Raw genomic sequence first — 21,196 nt, 5'->3', positions numbered from 1 at the left:
TTCGTAAGGAAGTCCCTGCCAGCGAATTGTCATTACTCTTCTTAACAGTTTGTAGTGCACAATGCGTGTGTGTTCACACATGTAGTGGTCAGATAAATGTATCTTTAAAGATTACAGAGAAAGGACACCTGTATGGTGATGACTGCTGAATAATAACGTATGGGAGACAAATGGCATTCTTCTGCAGGGGGAGCTGTAGCAGAGTTTTGGTGTCGTGATGCCTGGTAGCACTTAACTTGTTCCTGGTTTTGGAAGATTTAATAGATTGTTTTGTTCCTCTCAGAATACTTATAAACTTGTAGGGCTCGGTCACCCTGGTCTCTTTGATTTTTATTCTCAGAGAATAAGGATGTCTACTAATCCCTTTTAAACTTGGGGAGAATTATTTTTTTTCTTAAATATGAACCATGGAAATTATTTTACATATGATACATGGCCTGTTTGTCAGCATGTAGTAAGTTTTGTGTGAATGTACTCATCTTTTACAGGTTCATCTAACATGGTTACTGGGGAGACAAAAAGCTTCTTCAGTTTTGCAAAATCAGTAAGTGTCCCAGTGCTGTGATGTTGCTCTTTCCTCTAACTTCAGTCTTTTTTGTAGCACTTTCATCTTTATCATTCTCATTTATCTCTACTAAATTGTTACTTCTGATGTTGCTAAAAAGAGCGTTTTTCTGACTGCGATGTGGTCGGACATGTTTTCTCCTGATACGACAGCTAGACAGGAATCTGTGTGCAATGCATGTTTAAATTGTTAGCTGTCTGGCATATGTGTCTCATACAGCTAAGTTTTTAAAGTTAGACTGCATTAGTTATTTACTTATGGCAGAACATCCTACCCATGGATAACTGTAGGTTCCTGTAGGTTCCTCATGCCTGAAAACACTGTCAAGACAGTGCATTGAATTAAAGATACTAAAGGAGATAATATCTCTTAAGATGGAGCTTGTGTCCAGTCATTTCCAGCTTTGCAGAAGTTAGTTCCATAGAGAAGAACATTTTTCAGTTCTCCATGTTCATTTCAAGTGACATCAAAGAGATGATGATGTCGCGTTTGTTTCCTAATTGGTGATGTAAACAAATCCAAGATTCAATATTTTTTTCCTTCAGCTTACTACACCAATGTGCTCAGAAATCCTAGACATTGAAAAAGGGACAAATATATCAAATAAGCTGCTAGTGAGAAATAATTTAACTAGGTGTGAAAGTGATTCCTTCAGACAAGAAAAGCAGAGGGAGAAGATCTTCTTGACTGAAGATCTTTGTGCCAAGGGCTCATTTACAGCTTCTTGCAACAACTTCTTCCCAGGAGAAATTAGCTTCAAAAGTTTCTATATAACAGAAAACAAGATAAATCAAAGACTGTATCAAGAAGCTGTTCTCTTTGCCTCTTACGCTTAACGGTTGTAGTGGCACGATCTTGTTGTCATGTGTTTGTGAACTAAAACAAGATAATCTTTACTTTGCAGCCATTTTGCTGTTAATATAAGCATATGCAGGTACATGTAATTTGGAGGATAGGTTGGCCCAGTGAAATCAATTTCAACGGAAGTGTTTTTCTGATAGCACTGGTGTTTATTGACTGAATAAATATGAATAAATTAAAAAATAGTATATCAAATTTTGCGTGAACATTTAACTAGTTTATGTAACTATACTGTAAAATTAACTCATCAAAATTGTATGAACACTTTGATTTACAAACTGACCCATTCAAATAAAACTTGCTAGGAAGTGGGATCTCAGTCTTAAGGAGGCTCTTGGGCTAAATGAGATAAAATGTTTTCGTTAGATACCATGAAGCTTGCTCAAACATCATGAACATAATAATGAATGAAAAGTAAATGGTAGTTGATAAGCAGTGCAGGGTTTCCTTGTTTTCGAAAGAAGAGTAATAGTCAGGAGTTGCTTGTGAACATTTGGGAAGCTTACTTGGCTCTCTTGAGGTAACAAAGGAGGACAGCAGAACTAAGAAGGGAGGTCCAAATTCCTTACTTCTAGACCCACATCCTAAAACCAGATCTGCTCACCGTTCTTATAATGCCCTAATCGTACGACACACAAGGCTGTGTTTTATTTCAGCTGCATGCTTTTTTGCCTCTTCCATACATAAAATCCTTACTGCTTCTCTTGGCTGTTGTTTCAGATCTGACAGATGAGTCGTGTGTCGCATCTGCCCAGACAGTTTTCTTCTGAACTTTTCTGTACATTTCTTGAAAAGTGATTTTCTAACCCTGCTGTTGTTTATTGCTTTCCAGTGGTGGCAGGTTGAGAAAGTAAATCCTATCAAGCTGTATGAGGAGAACAAAGTCATTGCGGGATTTTCTCTGTTGAACCTACTTTTCAAACAGAATCGAGGCAGCCTGATCAAGGGTGTGATGGACAAACTCCTAAATCTATATACCAATAAGAAGATCAAGCCTGTGGTTGATTCATTATGGGCTTTGGAAGAGGTAGGAGCAAAATGTCTTTTCTCATTTTGAAACTTCTGCAGTATATGCACTTTTAGGTCTAAAATTAGATTTAAGTATGTTTTCTTAGTTATTAGTGCGTTCTCTTTTTAGTTTGTGCCAAAGTTGTCTCCAAAGCCCCTGCTATTCAGAAACTCCATGATCCAGTATTATTCACACGTTTCTCTAATAAATATTTCTGGAGTTTCAAATGCTCTGTGTAAAGTTATTGTAAATACTACTAATAAATGTGGGGTTTCAATCTTAGAAAATTATTTCTGTTCCCTAAGTGCATGAAACTTGTTACAAGTGCAGCGTGAAATGCAGACATTATAATTGAAAACAACTTAAAATATGTTCTGAGGAAAAGATCTAATACATAAGCTTTAGTTTCAGTTGTATATTTGTGCTCGAAAACCTTGGAAGCTTGGAGGTTTTCAGGAAGTTAATGAAAACGTATCATGGGCAGTCAAATCGGAATTCTCTTTTATATAAGCTATTTTTTTTTTTCAAGTGTGGTTTTTTTGGTGGTTCTGTTCCTTCTAATTGCTCGGCTCTGCTTAAAGACATGTTAAAGAAACTAATCCGATTGTAGCTTGGGCAATTACAAGCCCCTTGACGAAAGCACTGTTTCCTGAGGTCTTTACACTTAAGACGCTGATGAACGAATGTAAAGTATTTTTAGAGGTGTGGACGTACATAACATGTCAAGAAATGGCATGATTATAGTAGTGCTACCAGATTAATTTTTCTCTTTTATGGGTTTGAAGTGCACTGAGCATGACACATCACTGAGACGCGTGATCTGCAAGAGCTCTGCTGAACGTGAATTGTCATTGTATGGTTGTGTGGTTGCTCTTCAGATGGTGTTGCCAAAAAATTCTGTGTCTGAACACATCCACCAGGAACCATCAGACTGAAGAAATTCATAATATTATATTTTGTTACAGTTCTGAATGCCCCGTGGGCAGGGGTTTGAGCCCAGCATTTAAGTGGCATTAAAGCCGTCGCCTTTGTCATGGGCGCAGGTGAGATACCAGAGCTGTGTGGTGGGACTCCACAGCCTAGGACAGTTCTTGGAGCAGGATGCATTGTGTGTTCACTGGGGCTCCTACATGTCTGGGCCAGGTTATATGACAAGGCGTGTACTGCCTCAGGTCACACTAATGTGGGAACTATACATCTCTTTATGCTGTCACTACATCTGCCCCAGTGTGCCCCAGCATGCCGCTTCTTGTGCTACAGCAGATGCAAACTGTCCAGCGTGATACGGGCTCCACTTGTTCCTCTCCAGAAAACAGAGACGAATGTTGACTTCTCCGGGAAGCCTTTTCTGTGCCTTCCCCAGGGAGTCTATTCCTGTTTCTCTAAAGCCTCTGCCTGATGCCGCACTGTCACTAAACCAATTCAGTGACACCTGGGGCTGACCAGCTAGTGGCATGGGAGTGGGTTCAGCTGGTTGCTAATTCTCGTCTAACCCGCACTGAGAAGTCGAACTGCTTACGGGAAATCAGATGTTTTGATGCAGAGCAGCTGGGTCAGGCAAGACAAAATTGCTCTGACGCTGTCTGAAAGGGAGAGCACTTTGAAGAGCAGTGTAAAATAGAAATGGGATCAGATTTAGGGGTTCGGTATGTTTTGATGGTTTGTGGGGTTTTTTTTATTTACTTGTTAAATAATATTACAAAGTATTTTAAAAATTTTAAGTAGCACAAGGCTCTAGACAGGCATTCTGCAGTTTCTTTGTTCATGTAAATACATACTTTTCATGTGTTGGTGAGTAAGAAAAGGATAATTAAAATAGTAACAATGGCTTGAAAAATCTTGATTGAGGACAAAACATGAAAAATTACACATGGCAGGCTGATCTTAATAGTCAACATGATGGGAATTTGTTGGAAGACTTGTTTGATAACATTTCATCTACCATTTGGCAGTAACATGCACCATCCCTACCGTTGGATTGTGAAATGTGTAAATACATCTGTTAACAAGCGCAGTCTAGAAAACTACAGCTCATTTATCACGCCTGCTCACTTCCCATGAGCTATGTGGTAGTTTACCAAGGAAACATCAGGCTAGTATCTTCAGGGATATAACACTGCTATAAGTGTCCTTAATTTATTGCAAAGTATTACTGAAATATTACTCATTCAGGGCATTATAATTTTGGGGATATATTTTTGGGGGTATAAAAATAACTTAGGGCTGACTCTGAAGTTAATATGATGCACAGGAAAATGTGTCACAGCTGAGGACTGGATGCAACCAGACTGAGGAAAGATTGGTATATATTTTTGTTCTGGTTTGGGAAGTTTCTTTTTTTAACTTCATAGCTCTAACATCTCCCCCCTTCAGAGTTTGACATTTGATTGGTTTTCATTTACAATAGAGTAAGCCTGATTTTCTCCAAACGTCGACTTTCATTTGACCATTCTCAGTATTATTCATTAGAGACTAAACCAATATGACCAATTTTTACCATTGATGTTTCCTGATGTTACCCATAAGAGCATTGAGAATAAATATATTTAACTAGAGAGTGCAGAAGGGTGGACTCCCTGCATGGCACTTGAAAATGAATGATGGAATAGTTTTCAATGGCAGAACATACCCCCTCCAGAGGCTCGTGAGAGAATCTGTTTGTCCTCTGACTAGTAATTCTCTCATGGAGAGGAGCTTGACTCCAGCAAGTGACGTTCAAAATGAAAATATTTTACAGAAAAATCCCAGAGGAGCCTTAACCATGGGACACCTTTCCAAATGTTTAATGTTAAATACCTAAATGTACCATCACATATGTAAAAGTTTTGATGTAGATATATGAAAGGCATATCCCCAAGATATCTCTTCAGCTTGCTTTAGTCACCCTGCATCTGCATTTGTTTTCATGTATTCCTTCCTTGTGCAAATACGAATTCAGGAATTAATGTAGATTCTCCAAAGCCAACGTGGAAGACACCTGGTTTTCTTCCAAAACTGTATTGCAGTAAAAATATGTATCTTTTTAATTCTGTATGAGTTGCAATAGCCATTTATGTATCGGAACTGAGAAGCATCTTTGCAGTCTTAGAAGACAATGAGTTATATCTACAGTGGCGTTCCCCTTGCTTAAGGCTGGTCACTACAGGAGCACTTCCTGCACGATAGCCCCCAGGTCGAGGGCTTTATATTCTAGTGCTTGTGAGAACACCCAGAGAAAGGGTTTGTGTCTGTTTTAATAGGTCTCCATGAACCGTCTAAAAATGATTTCATGGTTCTAAAAGCCTGGTGTGGTTCCTTCAACAACATCTATTTCTTAATACTTTCTGTAGGAGTGCCCAGTTTGAATTTAAAATAATATATTGGTAAGAGAATATTGTAATTGCAGTGAAATTTTGCCTTTTAAAAGGTTTCAAGTGGCAGTAGTACTGTGATTTCTAATAATACTTTCTAATAACAGAAAGTTATTAGATTCCCATTTGTCTGTCATGTTGTAGTGTATGCTAAGTGAAGTCTAGTTGATGGTCAAATAATATCTAGGATAGCAGTGTTCACAAATTATTGGACAGACTTAGCTTGATACGGTTCCTGTTGAACAATGGAGGCTTGTGTGAGTGTCAGTGAGATCATTCTAATTAGGATCTAATCCTCCCAGTGTTCCGATTTCTCTGTTTTAGCGCCTCACCCAAAGGCCGTGGAAGTCAATGGAAGGACTCCTAGTTTCACTGGCTTTAGATTTAGGATGAGGATTGTCCTGCCTCTTCAGTACAGTCTGCTTAAACAAATTTACTGATTGACCGAAGAGTGAGCAGGGCAGAATTTATTCTGGATGGAAACCTAGACTTCATTTTTTTTCAGTGCATCAGACTGCCACGGACACAAGGGAGATCAGGACCTTGACTACTGCTATGGAACAGAACTATTTGTATTGCTGTGTTATCTCTTGGCTTGGGAAGGGCAATTTTTATCTCAAATTTACATTCATAAATTCTAGTAAAGTCAAGTCTGTTCTCAAGTAGGCCATAAGAGCCTTTTTAGGATGTTACTGCAAGAAAGCTTTAAGTAAGAGAGGCGGTAACAAAATCCATAGATACTTTAAAATGGAAGTCTAACTGGTGAATTATTCGTCATGAGATGAGTGAAGACATACAATAAATTAGCTGCTGTTGAGATGTCTCGATATTTTGCAGCTATTTGTTTATGCATTCAAGTGTTTAAAAGACGAGATAATTTGTAGATGGTGCATGCTTAAAATGCTGTTCTGTAGTAAAAAGCTGATTGTCTGGTGAGATATTATTTCATTACAAACAGTAGAGTTTAAACCAGAATTAGGATTCAGTGAATATTCGTTGAGCTCTGTGGCTGTTTCTTTGTTAGTAACTACTTATCTAATCCTTAATTTGCAGTTACTCGCTCTTCTTCGTTCTGATTAATTTGTAGTGTGCATTTATGCATTAGCATTGTCCTGAGGGTTTCTGAATCTTTGGCTTTACACAGTAGACAGTTCTAGATTATTAAGGAGGATGAAAACTGAAGGTTCTCAGAAAATCTAGTGTGTTGAATAAAAATATACACGTTGCACTTTTCTATTAAAATTCTGTTTTCTTTGGCTTTTATAATTGCAAAAGAAAATACATACTCAAGGTAGAATGGGTTATTGACACAGAAGTTATATGCACCTTCTTTGGTGATTTACAGCAGTTAAAAATAGCACTGAGAGCATGTAAAAGAAAACTCCCCAATTCTTGCAGATGAACGGCCAGTCAGGAAGGTGACAGTGCAAAATATGGTCCATGTCATCAGAATATCTGTAGGCCCCTTTCCCTCACGCTAGACTGCCTGTTTCAGAAAGGACTCCTGGTATGTCAGAGTTTTCAGACTTGGGCTATTTTGGTCCATATGGACCAGTGGGATTACGGAAAAACATCCTTACTGTGTTGTGTACCAAAGGATTCCTTGTATTCTTGTCTCTCCAATGACTTAAAGGAGTGCACTGTTCCATAGCGATAATGGTATCAAAGACCTGTACTGCCTTAGGGCCTGTTAGAATGATGAAGATACTGAAACCCGTGGAATGGAGTTTTTACTGACAAAAAAAAAAAAAAAAAAGAGTATAATCTGATAATACTAGAATATCAGGCCAGTACTTTATAGTAGGCACTGAACGTCACCCTCTGTCTTTGGTTCGTAGCAATAATGTAATAATGTCTTTAACAACTCCTTACTTACTAATGCCACAACTGTAGCCCAGACCCAGGAATATACTTTGGCACTCAGCTGTGATTGAAATCAGTGGGATCAAGGCACTAAATACCCTTGTGGATCAGGCCTCGTGGATCTTGATGCAGGTATCTGAGGACTCTTAACGACTGTGCCTCGTGGTCAGTGCATGGAATGTTTTTGACTGGAAAGAGCCTTGCACCCTAATTAAGTTTGTAAGGATCACTGCATCATCAGTCTCCTCAGGGTTGTTTTTTTTGCTGAATCATTATGAGAGATGTTGCAGGTCTAGCCGTAGATATAATTTTTATATAAGTGAGATTCCCTTGTCTTGAAGCCAGAGCTTTTCTCTATAGTAAATTGCTAAGGAAAAATCAAGCTGTGTTTAAGAACCTACACCTGAAAGGAGTGCAGTGCAACTGGTCACATTATAGTCTCATTATGAAATACCTGCTGCTACTGTAATTTCCTTTAAAAGAAACATTTTCTCCTATGTTACTGTTCTCACGTAGTTTCTCTTCTCTATGTTAGTTTCATGTTATTAGCATGCAAAGGAAAGCAGTAGAAACCCTACATCTGAGATCACAGCCTTCCCAAGTTCAGTCCAGTGATGAGAACTGGACAAAGGAACACTTTCCATACAGAATTTATAACATGTTTTGGGGAGGGCAAAGCCATCACAATCTGTCCGTTTTAACCACTGCTCTGTAGCTTCAAAGGATTCGGGTACTGTGAAGCTGTTTTTTTCCACTGAACTCATCCTCTGGTATAAATTACCATCTTAGCGCATGCTTTTTTATCAATGATATAAACAGTGTTCAAGGTGGGGGGACAGGAAATCTGTAACCTGTGGTATTAGAATAATAACAGTGAATCCCCTAAAGCAGAGACTTCAATTTCATCACAAACTATTCATACCTTTCACTGATCTTACCTTTAGGGCAAAAAGCCTTTCATGTATCACTATAGTGAGACATAGAGAAAATTGACCCATTAGTTACTTTTAACGTAGTAAGAGGGCAATCTAATAGTATCAAATCAGGCTGGTACCTTGTTACAAATACTAAATGCCATCTTATGTCTTTGTTTTGTTTTGCTTTTTTTTTTTCCTGTGATAATATAATAATGGCGTGTGCAGGTTTTTCTCCTTTTTTTTTTTCTGCTTGATGAAAACAGATTGTTCAGCTGAAGAAACTACACCTTTTTTTGAAGTCAGGTGACTCCTATAACATTTGGAACTTGTATTGGTTCTTCAAGATATGCAAAATAATCGAGTAGCATGATAAAATTGGAAGTTCATTTATAACCAAAGTAATAACCCACCCTGAAATACAGAAAAGAATAATTTTTCCATAAGCATAGAAAAATTTACTATGCAGTATTATATTGCAGAAAGAGGGGAAAGGTAACTCATCCTGTGAAAACTCCCACGAACATATTGGTGTTTCCTTTTCTATGATTGTTCCTCTCGCGTTACAACGCGGAGTCTGCTTGTTCTATATTGTGAATATTTCTGTGACAGTACTTCATTTGCAGTTGTTCACGAGGTGCTTTCCTGATTTACTGCGTATATCCTGTCCTGTGATACTGCCATAGAGCTCTTTGTTCTTCCGATGTGTGAGCTTCTGTTCCCTTTGACTGTATAAAATAAACATCTGTAGTTCAAAGTAAATTTAAATGTTTTATCTGTACATCACTGTTGTTTCTTTGTATACAAACAAGTCTACCATAAGTTTAATACAAGCTCCACGCAGGTATCAAAGCTTACAAAAATGCAAGGAGCTGTGTCTTACTCATGTAACGGGTTTCAAAGCAGACTGAGGAGCAAAACCTGACTAACTCAGGGTAGCTTGCTTCTATGTTCACGATCAAATTATACACAGTTATAGGCCAAAATATCTTTCAAATTTTGGGAAGAGTTAAGGGGAAAGCTGTTCTGCTTGAATTTTACCTCACTGACATTGAATGTAATGAACACAAGTTCTAAATGAATGAAAATTGAGTCATGAGTAAGGTGATTTTTAATAAAGACTTTGCAAAGATTTTTTTACCAAGATACTTGTCTGAAGTAAATATTAACTAAAACTCCAGATAATTTTAGTGTTCTATACTTAAAGGAATGAAACATACCTTGAAAGTACTGGAAATTAATTAGGTATTGCAATTTTTTTCCCTCTAGAACAGTGTGTATACCTGATGATGGGATCCTCGCTGCTTTTATATGAATTATTAAGTTCGTACTAAATGCCTATATAATTTCATTTACATTTCTTCCCCATTTAATGCTGTTTAACAGGACATAATTCATTCTACCCTTCCTACCTGTATCAGCAAGTGATGGCATGACCCAGTAGTCTTTTTGGTTTCACTCACTGTTGATGGCAATGTAATGTGATTATGATTTTATTAAAAGAGAGGGATAAAAAGAAGCAAGACAAGACTTAGATACAGGCACTGTGGCTTCATAATAAGGCTTCAGATACATGACATTAGCTGCGATTACCACAAAATCAGGTTGGGTAAATGAGCTGGTTTAGGAAACTCAGACCTCACTTGTTAAGTCTGTAAGCAGAAGTCAATTATTTTCAATTGCTATACATTATTCATAAACACTGCATGAAATTCAAGCTACATGAATGGAATTTAATTAAACAAGTAATTTATTTCAGCTCTGTGCTTTCTTTTCTTTTCTTTACGCCTTTTGAAATTTAGCTTGTTTCATCTAGCCTACCAGTTGAAGACCTGTCTTTAAACAATTTTGCCATCTAGAGTCTTCAGAATGTTCCTTTGTGCATGCTGAGAATATTCATGCTATAATTCTAATTTAATAGATACGTAACAACAAAGACAGTGGATATCTTCACTTGCCTGATGTCATGCAGCATGTTATTGGAAAGATCATGAATCAGCCTGAAAATCTCTGTAATTTCCAGTTGTGGCCTCTACCAGCCAAGCCCCTGGGCTGAGCCTTTGTGGTTCAGTGCGTTTATTGGGGGCTCTAATCTCAGAATGGTATTTGTTCTACCAAATCTCAGTAAGCTGTTTCATTTCAGGGGAACGGTATCTTAATGTTTTGGAATGAAGTGGCAGATGTGGGACAGTATTTTGGCAATATTTCTGATGAACATTGATTCAGTGTTCAAATGTTGCTGTTAAAAAGGTTAGAAGCTGACTAGTGTGAGACTAACCCTCTCTCAATTAACATAAATACAGCCCGCAGCTACAGCACTTTTCTAATCTACTTAGTAAGCACTCTGCTAGGAATTAATTAGTTATGGAGATACAGAGGCAGAAAATACTTTTCTAGAAGGCATAAGACACTGGAAGTTGAAAGTGCAGTGGTGAGTCATGATAGGTGTTTCTAGGTCAGGACAGATTGTCGTTTCTGTTTGCCCTGGTGTGCCACAGTGGTAACGTGTTCTGTCACTGCGGGCCAAAGGAAAACAGCATGGAGACTCGGTTCCTGATGGAGGGGGAAATAGGCAGGAAAATAATATAGGAAGCATTGATATATTCCGCTCAAGAAAGTGTGCACTATTAAAGATAAACTAGTCACATGCTTCCAGTTAATTAAATTAGCAATAGGAGGTTTTATATGGGGAAAAAATGGTTTGTCATTTATTAGAAAAAATAAGAACAAACCTGTTACATGGAGCAAGCTGCTGATTAATTACTGTGGAGAAGCAGTATTTTACAGGAGTAGTCTGCTTACTGAAGTATATTAGCTGGCTTTTAAGTAATAAATTGGCACACAATCCTTATGTATTGAACTGATCTGGTGATACTGGACCCGTGCAAGAAAATAACGAGAGACCTCACTAGGGAAAGCTTTTCCAAAGCAGAGGAGATATCCTTTAGACATCAAGGACACCTTTAAAAACACCAACGTGTGTGTGCATAACTCCAGGAGATAAGAGTGTATTTCTTCTATGTTTATCTTGAATGTTTGACTCTTAACGCATTTGGTTTACACTTAATTTTTACTGTTTGTGTTACAGAATTTAATCTCTTCTCAAGTGAAACAGGGTTTCATGCAGTCATTTCCCTATTCAAAAAAAAATTTCTAGACTCTTCATGAAGTATTAGAGAACAAAAGCTACTTGCTTTTATACCCTTGATCCAAACTCGCTTCAATCCATTCCTTTTTATTTCTACCTGATAATGCAATGAAAAATCTGTCTGTCTTCTCCCAGTCTTGTGTGCAGGTTGATCAAATATATGTCAATATATTACATCCACCAGCAGAAATAATTTTAAATGGATTCTAACAGAAAGTTACTTTATCTCCTGTTCCACAGAGTTGGTAGTATCACTAACTGGAAAGGAATTCTTAACATTGGGAACAGAGACACTCAGAGAAATAACCACTGGATGCCATAAATGAAAAACACTAGATAAATAGCAGGTACTAAAGGGGAAATATTATAAACTAAGTTTTCAAAGACAGATTTAGATGCTCTTTCATTCTTGTGCTATGTGCTATTAGTGTGCGTAGTTTAAGCCACAGAGCCTGTGAATAGAACCTCAGATTTTCCTCTGTGTCAAAAAATTCCACTCACGCTTCTTTGTTAATTAGTTGACTGATTTGGAAAGAAAGCTCTCGGTTGTTCAAGTTGACCTGGCAGGGACTGCTAATGTGAGAAATTCCGCTTTTCTCCCAGGGTACCATGAAGGAGAAATCTGAGGTTGGTATCAAAAAATTCTAGTGTTTGTTTTCATTCTCCCAGAAATTTCTTTTGGTCTTAGTTCAAATTTAAAAAACCCTATTTTCCCAGGTGCTAAGGATTTTTAAAAAACTGAGATAGAAATAATGAAGTCTGCTTGGTGATGTTGAGAGAGCTGAGAGATGTTATCCTTACATGTCTGGTACAATACAGAATACATATAATTCACATCCCTCCTGCCTTTGAAACCTTCCCATTTTCAGACTGGGAAGAGATCCCTGATGATTTTGCATGAGGTTTTGGCCTCTGATTTGCAAAAAATCAGTATAGTTATTTTGGGTTTTTTTTCTTGCTATAATCTATGAGTCTAATACTTCATTATTCAATGAATGCCTAGAAAGCCATCTAAGGAGTCACTGAAAAGAATCAAAAGGGAGTGGGAGATGAGAATAAGGAAAATATCTCTCTATATTTAACTGTGTTGGGTCAGTTTTGTCTAAATGACGCTACATTGGCAGCATTGGTCCTGGTGGCCATTTTCCATGGCTGCCGGTGAGCAGAAAAGTTAATAGAGCAGAAGGGAATAAGATGTTTGCAGAGACTGCAAAATTACTGTTGTGAGAAACATCAGTAGATACTATGCCTTCAGCATTTCTGCTGTATATTCCAGCTCACAGTTTTCTATTTCTGGGGATTTTGGGTGCTTGGCTTATAAAGAGATAATGTTGACGTAAGCTTTTAGCTGTAGCAGAAGGATGTTTAGTTGTTAGTAGACACAGAACTCTGTTAAATGGAATTAATTGGGCGTCTTTGGTTTTAGAAATGATTTCTGAAGTGGACATTCTAGCTATTCTCCTGGGATCTGCTTATCAGTGTATCTATGTAATAATAGCCAAAGAAAAAGTAAATCATTAGTTCCATCAGCAAAACCAAGTTTGTTTCTCAGCAGCTGATCATGTTGATGACTAGTTTTGGCAGACTGGTAGAATTTTTGGAAATCTCATGAGCAGTAGCACAAAATTCATTCCTGGGTAGTTGTTGTAATTTTTTTTTTCTTATTTTCATACTAATACTCTAATTAGGTTACTAGATTCTCTTTATTGCAAAGAGAACACAAGTTTTGTGTTCCATTTTATACAACTTTGCTGATACCCAAAAAAAAAGCACTTATTACTGTCTTATCCACAAGACTTGTAAGTGAGATAATTTTGTGGTTTTATGTAGGTCATCTTCTACATATTAACCAGGTGATCCATCACTGGTATTGATTGTTATTAGGAAGGACAGTTGAATATTAAACTTCATGAGTCAGTGTATTGCAGTGTTTGAGTCGTACCTTGCACACCTTGAGATTCATTACTGGGTCATGACAACACGGACCGATTCATGACTCTGTAGAGAGCAAGAGAGTGACTATCACAGTCAGCGCAAACTGGCATCTTCCAGGTTGTGCTTTAAACCCGCTCTTGGGGTTCACCAGGAGACTCATGCAGTTTCCCTGGTGGTGAAAGTTGGTCATGGACACTTGCTCAGTAGTAGCGTGTCCAGCACACAGAGCGTGTGTCAACACACGCTATGTACAACTCTGTTCTGATGCCACCTGATTATTAGGCTGTTCTGATTTGGATTTTTTTTTCTATTATCCAAAATTCCCTGTTACGTGATTTTTAAAGTCTTAAAGCATTAAGATTTTATAAAATGTTACAACATTAATGCATACTATGATTAAATTCTCCTTTTGTAAGCATAGTGAGGAACTTCAGTTGGAAGCAAGTTTACTTTTCTGGTTAACATGATTTTACCCTGAACAAAATGCAATGATTGTATCCGAAGTAACACTTTAATTTAGCGCATAACAATCATTAATCAAGATAAATGTTCTCACCTAATGAAAATGGCTCATGTATTCTTTTCAATCATTTTAAACACAGATGAGTTTTAAAAGCAAAATTACTCTTGGGCATAAAGATATCTCTTAGCATAATATAATCCAAATTTAATGTGATAATTGAGAGTTTTATGTGGTATTGCAGTTTAGTAATGATATCATTGCACATTACAGATAATGATATAAATTATCACCAAGGCAGCAACGCAGATATGTTGTTGATACTAAAAGTTTCCTATGTATATTAGCCTGCTATGAATGATTGAACACAAAGATATTTTGTAGGGAAGATCTGTGTGATACGATCACTGGCTTAGAGAAAACAATACTAAAAGGAAGCAATGTGATTTAAGATTTTCAAATGAGCAACTGATTTTCCACTGTTTTGATTTTACTGAATATGCTAGTTTGAGTATCAAAGTTTAGGCTTTGAATGCGGTATTAAAGTGCACACATTGGAAAATGTAGGCCATATCTATAAGAAAGAAAGCCTGGCACATCACAGGCAGCTCCAAATCTTTGTTTAAATACATTCCATTTAGTAGAATAAAGGTTGTGTAAAAGTGAATTCCGTAATATCACCAAATACCAACAACCTTGAGAAAAACCTGGATTTATTTCTATTGCATACTACGGTTATGTCTCGGATAAAAGATCTTAAAGATCTTAAACCTTCCTGAGGAAAAAGGGCGTAACCTTTGAATTCTTTAGCAGAAGTAACACAATGCTGTATCTTTTCCTTCAATTTAAAGGAAACAGCCAGCGTAATTCTAAGAGTTCCTACATTAGCCTAGAGCTAGCAAAATGTCTGTTATTACAGTTCTTGCCTGTTTTCCTGAATTATTGTAGCTAGTATATATGGCATTTGGGGGTTTTTTTGGTGTATCTACATGTGCAAGTTTAATTGAATTAGATGAGAAACTGTCTCAGCTGAATCAGTGACGTTCCATCACATGAACGCTTCTACTTTGGCTCCCTGCTACCAACTCCAAAGCAATTTGATTTCAGTCAATACAATGTAATGTCAAACAGACTGAGTATTCACACGTGAGCATTAACCTTGTTGTAAAAAAAAAAAAATCTATTTTTATAGCAATCACATTGGTACAATACTTAAGTGGAGTTAAGATCTTTAATATAGGCTTAGAATGAGACATTTTTTAATAGTGGCAGGAGAAATTTAAGTAATAAAGCAAATATTACTGCAAAATATATTGTAAAACTGTCAACTAGTGAACAAGATAAATTCAAATACCTTTCATCTTACCTAGACGAGCAATTTCAATCTTATGTAAACTGATGTAGCTCAAACTGAGGATAAGGATGAATCGTACTCTCTAACATTACAACTGTGTTACAGTTTAATATAACGGTGGGTTTTGGTTTTGTTTAAGTATAATTATAATGAAGTTATGGAGTGGCACCCAATGGCAGGATGTGACTTAGCTTTTTGAATAATCAAAAAATATGATGAGGACTTACAAATAATTAGATTTGCAATCCTCATGGTACTACTTTCTGAAACAAACAAAAAAAAAAAAGAAGAAACCAAAGGAGAAATATTTTTCTCATTTGGATCTTTAGAGACCTTTGGGATTTACCTTGATGTGTTTCAAGAATTTACATAACTGGTTTACTGATTAGGGATGGATTTTATTGGAGAGAATCCATTGTTACAAAAGAACATGTAGGCTTTTTTCAAAGACACAATATTAGTGTGCTCTTGTAATCTGATCCTGGTTGGTAGATTTGTATATGAAGCTTCTTAGACTTTGGAAATTATACTGTCAAGGCTTTTTAATGATTACGTCTTTACTATCTGGAAGATTGAATGTTTACTGTATTTTGTAACCAGTAAGTTTAGTTCCCATGGTTTGGAATAGTGGTTCTGGAACAGAGCACAATTTCTTCTCCATAGTAGTAAAAAAGAAGACTTAGAGTTCTTGCAATAAGCAGACAAGGTAGTACAGGAATCTTTTTTATTACTCATTTTAAGATCCCATACTGTGAAATAAATGGCTCAAAATAGAGCACAAGGAAGAGTCTGAGGAATATGTGATAGAAGGTCTTTGGGAGTAAAAAAAATTGGCTCAGTTGAATTGTTTAGAAAATATGATGAAAAGTTACAGTGGCAGAAGTCATGTTGGTCACAAACTTCCAAAAAAATCACCTGTCATTTGCGAAGAGTAGAGGAAGAAGCACATTTTTGCATGAAGCAGGATCTTATTGCAAGGTTCCAGAAGTAGAAGAAAGCAAGGCACAGTCAGCAGCCCCTACTACTGCAAGACAAAGAAAAGAGGGCCAGTTAAGGGAGGGGCGGAAACAAAAAAAGGAAACTACTGTCATGCGTGTTGTAATGCTTTAAGATACTGGGTTTAAAAGTGTAGGTGAGAAATACTGGAAAAAATCAGTGATGCTGACAAGCATGAGAGTTAAATATCTTTATTCATACCTCACGCTTCAGTGTACCTGGGTGACCACAGGTTGCTTTACCCCCTAATTTGATTGCGTTTGGAGCATATGAAGAGTCATATGAGGTCAGAACAGGGTTTCACCTACACCAGTATCCAGCATCTAACATGACAGGGACTGTTTGTTAGAGAAATAAGAAAAACAGAATATAGAACAGTCACTTTAAGCTTTCTGGAATAATTTTTCCAGTATTACTTGTCTCTGAACAGTAAAAATTGTAGTAGCCTGTACACTAAAGCTGTAGTGGGGTTTAAAGAGCCACTTGACTGATGCACTAGCACACAGCAGTATTCCTACGAACGAGGTAAATATTTCATGTTGTCATAAAGACAAAGGAACCAAGGCATATAATTCAGATGTTTTGCGCGTAGCCATACAGTGAAGCAGGGTTACACCCACAAAAAAAATCCGTGAGTATGGAACAACAGATGCTGTCACTGTGAAGGTTTAATGCTGCCATAAATGTGAAGTCTGCTGTGCCTGGAAACCTCAGGAATCGGGGCCCCACAGTCCCAAGTGTTGCTCAAATGAAGCAAAGGCCCTACAGAAAAAAGCCTAGTTTTTGGTATTTCACTTATAATCTGGTATAACTGCATTCATGTACAAAAACATGGTAGAATTGGCATTGATTCTTGATAAATGCATGTTCAGGAATCACCTAGTATTTTGCAAACTGCTTTCTTGGGTTCCCCCCAACCCCTGCAAGCAGCAATGTTTGTGCCCGTTTGCCCAGAGGCAGAGTTGAGACGTGGATTGGCTTGGAACACCTCGCAGCTCATTAGCTCAGAGGCAATTCAGAATATGGTGTCAAAGAAAAGATTCTTCCGTCTTTAAATAGTGTCCTGCAAGTGTCTAGACAGTCTGTGTGAAAAGCTGTGGTTCTGGAAGTATTTCAGACTCTGAGTTCTCTTATGGCTGTGAAACAATACAGTTCCAGAAGGGCTGTCTGATCTTTCACTTGTGTGTGAAGAGGGATCTCTCTCTGCCAGATTCCCACAGAGACGCAACCAGACAGGATTGCTGCTGCAAGGCTGTGCCGGGGAAATCAACAGCATCCACCTTCTACAGTCTAGGCATTATAATTAGAAAAACAACAATACAACACTACGCAAAGCAGTATGCTTGTGATTAAGTCGGCATGTTCTGGGGGTGGAGGAGGGGGAGAGTTCAATGGTACTCTATTAGAGCACACTTATGTGAAAGAGAACAAATGAGACATACTTGTGGGTTGGTGCATTTTTCTCCAAATGTTTTTTCAGAGAGATCACAAGGCAACGATGCTGAGGCAAGAGTGTAAAAACTGATGTCATGGAGCTTGATAGTCGATAACAGCGTAAAATGCCTTTTTTTAATTGCACAGTGATGAATGTCATAAACTTTATTTCCTGCCATAAATTGTTGTAACAGATTGTGATGGAATACAGGAATACACCAAACTGAATATTGTACATTAATTCAATTTAAGCAGGAGACTGCTGCATCTTAACCAAATACAGAGGGCCTGTTTCTTTTGCCTGAGGCTGCCGAAGCTGCTTTGCAGCCAAAGGAATTTTCCCCAGTGTAAGAGCTGCTGCAGTGGATCAAACCAGATGCGCTGGAGTGGAATCTGAAGCACTACACTTTTGAATACCCCAAGGTTCAGGAGTGTCTGGGGCATCCCTGTGTGCACGGTTGGTTGCAACATACTACAAGATGCGTTGTTCCTCAAAATGGAGAAAGGTGCCATAAAGGTGACCAGATCTGAGCTCCTCTGCTCGAGGCTTTGATGCGTTTGAAGCCATTTTCCTAGTATAAATTGGGACCATGCTACCGTAAATTCTACCAGCAATCCCAAAGACTCAGCAGCTGGCAGGCACTGGCTCACAGGGACATAGTGGCAACCAGAAGTGTGATATAGGAGGGATCTCCCTTTGGTTAATAGATTTGAGGAGCTTTTTAACTCTATCACAGTAGTTCTGTATCCATTCCACACAACACTGTGCTCATCTTCAGACTGGTTAATCTCAGCATAGAGTCAATACAATTGGATTGTGCTGTCGACTAGACAGACTGCTGCAGAAGTTTTGGGTCCAGGAGTTTTGGCTTTGATGGTGCTCTAAAAGAAATTCCAGCACAGGATCCTTAAAACTTCATCCTGATTTGAAAGATACGGATTTGCTGCTCAAGTGTGTTCCAGGGATTTCTTCACCAAATCTCTACCCTTCAGAAACAACCCTTGACTTTGAAAGTAATACGGTAATTATTTCCCATATTAATGCAGAAAAAAATCCCATTTTCTTCAAGCTTATGTTAATAACAAGTGATAATGGGAAAAGCTGTGCTGTGGCAGTTTAAATCAAAAATAGCTTTCCTTCTCACCCTGTGCAGGTTTTTCTAAGGTAATACATATAGTTTTACAGAGATGTTTTTTCTGTAGCACTTTGCTTGCAACTAGAATGCTAGTCTTTAACTGTCAAATTGCTGAATAGCCCTGAGCTGTCGTAACTTGATGGAATTCTCTGTACTGGTGGGTCAGATTTCAAGGTCTTTTCTTCTCTTTTGCCATGTAGTAAAGCTCACGCCAAATTGATAATTTAGGCACTGCTGTTTAGTACTTCTAAATATTTAATTTGTTGGTTCTGCCTTTTTTCTGCTTTATGCCTGTTATCCCTTACTCTGTAAGTAAAAGCTGGCAAGATTTGGCTCAGTTATTCTGTAATTACAAGGCTTTAAATCTCTTTTTCTTTGATTTTTACTGAGGCAAAACAAATACTCGTTGACGTCAGCAGGAGCTTATAGGAATAAGGAAAGAAAGAAAACAGCACAGTTCTGCAGCTGTAGCTCTCTATTGAAAAGATGTATAACTTAATAGATATCTTCAGTAGCCGAGGGAGGACTCAGAGTCTGAATTTGCCTGTAGCGTCAGTTTTTATTCCTTTGACATTTTTCTCATCTTGGGTCTGGTTTTAGTCTTGCTGCCATGGCAACATACAGTGAGGCTAAAAGGTATTCCAGAGAAAAGGTCTCTCCTTGCTGACAGGCAGCAGAAGGGAATAGAGGCCAGAGCTGCTGTTTGCAGCTGTGAATAGCAATGGAGGAACGAAAGGGATTTAAAAACTACCTCCTATTTGCATGTATGCAGGCAAAACCATTGGTGCGAAAGTTCAGCATAACTGAGGTGAGGTGGGTAAAATAGCTTTATATTTCAGATGGATACTAGCAGGATGACATGACGTGTTAGCTTCACAGCAAGGAAAAAGACTCCATGACCCAAGTTATTTTCCTACTCCTGTGTCTAAAATACTCAAATAAGCTCAAAATCATTGCTAACAATACTAACTTTTCAACACTTTAGCAGTTGATTTTAATTTTATCCATGTTTTCCCTGTGCGTTTTTTTTTTCAGTAAGTGTTTATGAAAATTGGGCCCCAGATACCCTGAGTTTGATGTGTCCTCTTGCATTGTGCTTGATTTCTGCATGTTCAGAGCTGGCTGTATTCACCCTGTGCAAAATCCTGTAAATATTACACTTCTTTTCCACCTGTCTTGCAAGATGCTGCATACCCTCAGCCTTTAGGAGAACAAAGAGAGTTTGAGAGGTCTCTTTAGAATTAATGGTGTAGGTGAGAAAGGAGAATCAGCCTGGGAAAGAGAGGATAATCTGGGCCAATTACAGATGCGGGTTTGCCAGCCTCCCACATACCCAGCTCCCACGCAAACAGATAATGGGAGGATTTCGTCACAGCAGTTAGGTCAGTTAAATACTAGAAGCGTTTTTCTGCTAGCTGTTCTGCTACGCAGTACAAGGAAAGTATTCCTGTCATGAGTGCAGAAGTGTGTTGTGGTCAATACAGGTTATTCCACTGCTCCCGAGGGAAACAGTCCCTACCGGCAAAAGGATGGTTTTGTGCAAATAACTGCATCTGTGGTAGGGTAACTGTCAGTAATCACACCCAGGCAAACAGCTTTTCTGCAAAAGCTTGCACAGAAGACTTAGACTGAGAGAGGAAAGTATTGCAAACTCATTTAAAAAAAAAAAAAAAGCTTTTAAAATAAAAGGCATGTTTCCCAACAAAATATTACTCCATTAAACTGTATTGCATAAACATGACAGAGACATTTCAAGATTAGCGAGGAGGAAATATGCCAGCAAAACACTAGGACTCAATTTTGACAGATGTCACTTTTGAGAGTAGGACACAGCCCTTAGTGCAAAGGGGCCCAGTGACTGCTCACTGTGTGTGTGTGTCACAGGATATCCAGGGATCCATGTCCTGTCCCTTTTCTTAGCCCAAGCCAGGGTAACAGGGCTGTGGGCAAATGTAGCCTAAAGGGGATTTACTTTTGCTCCATGCCTCCCATGCCCCAACGCTGTGGCAAAACCCGCATGGAGTAATATACAAGGTCACTTGCCTCACAGCTGCCAGCAAGTTAAGAAACTCTTATCCTTGGTTTCTTGAGTTTCCTCCCCTCCACAGACCAACGCTAAATAGACATAATCCAGAAGACAGACTACATGATTTTCCTTTGTATGGAGTGTT

General features: G+C 38.1%; 1 protein-coding gene across 1 annotated transcript in view; it reads left to right on the top strand.

Moving 5' to 3' along the window:
- Positions 1-21,196, top strand: part of VAT1L (vesicle amine transport 1 like) — a 62,675-nt gene that overhangs the window by 27,224 nt on the left and 14,255 nt on the right. Inside the window, exons 6-7 of the mRNA XM_074582869.1 lie at positions 489-544; positions 2,259-2,453. Coding sequence (XP_074438970.1) covers positions 489-544; positions 2,259-2,453 — 251 coding nt within the window. The remainder of the gene's footprint in view (positions 1-488; positions 545-2,258; positions 2,454-21,196) is intronic.

This window comes from Larus michahellis, chromosome 4, assembly GCF_964199755.1.
Source record: "Larus michahellis chromosome 4, bLarMic1.1, whole genome shotgun sequence".
Taxonomy (NCBI): Eukaryota; Metazoa; Chordata; class Aves; order Charadriiformes; family Laridae; genus Larus; species Larus michahellis.
This window is presented reverse-complemented; position numbering and strand designations above follow the sequence as displayed.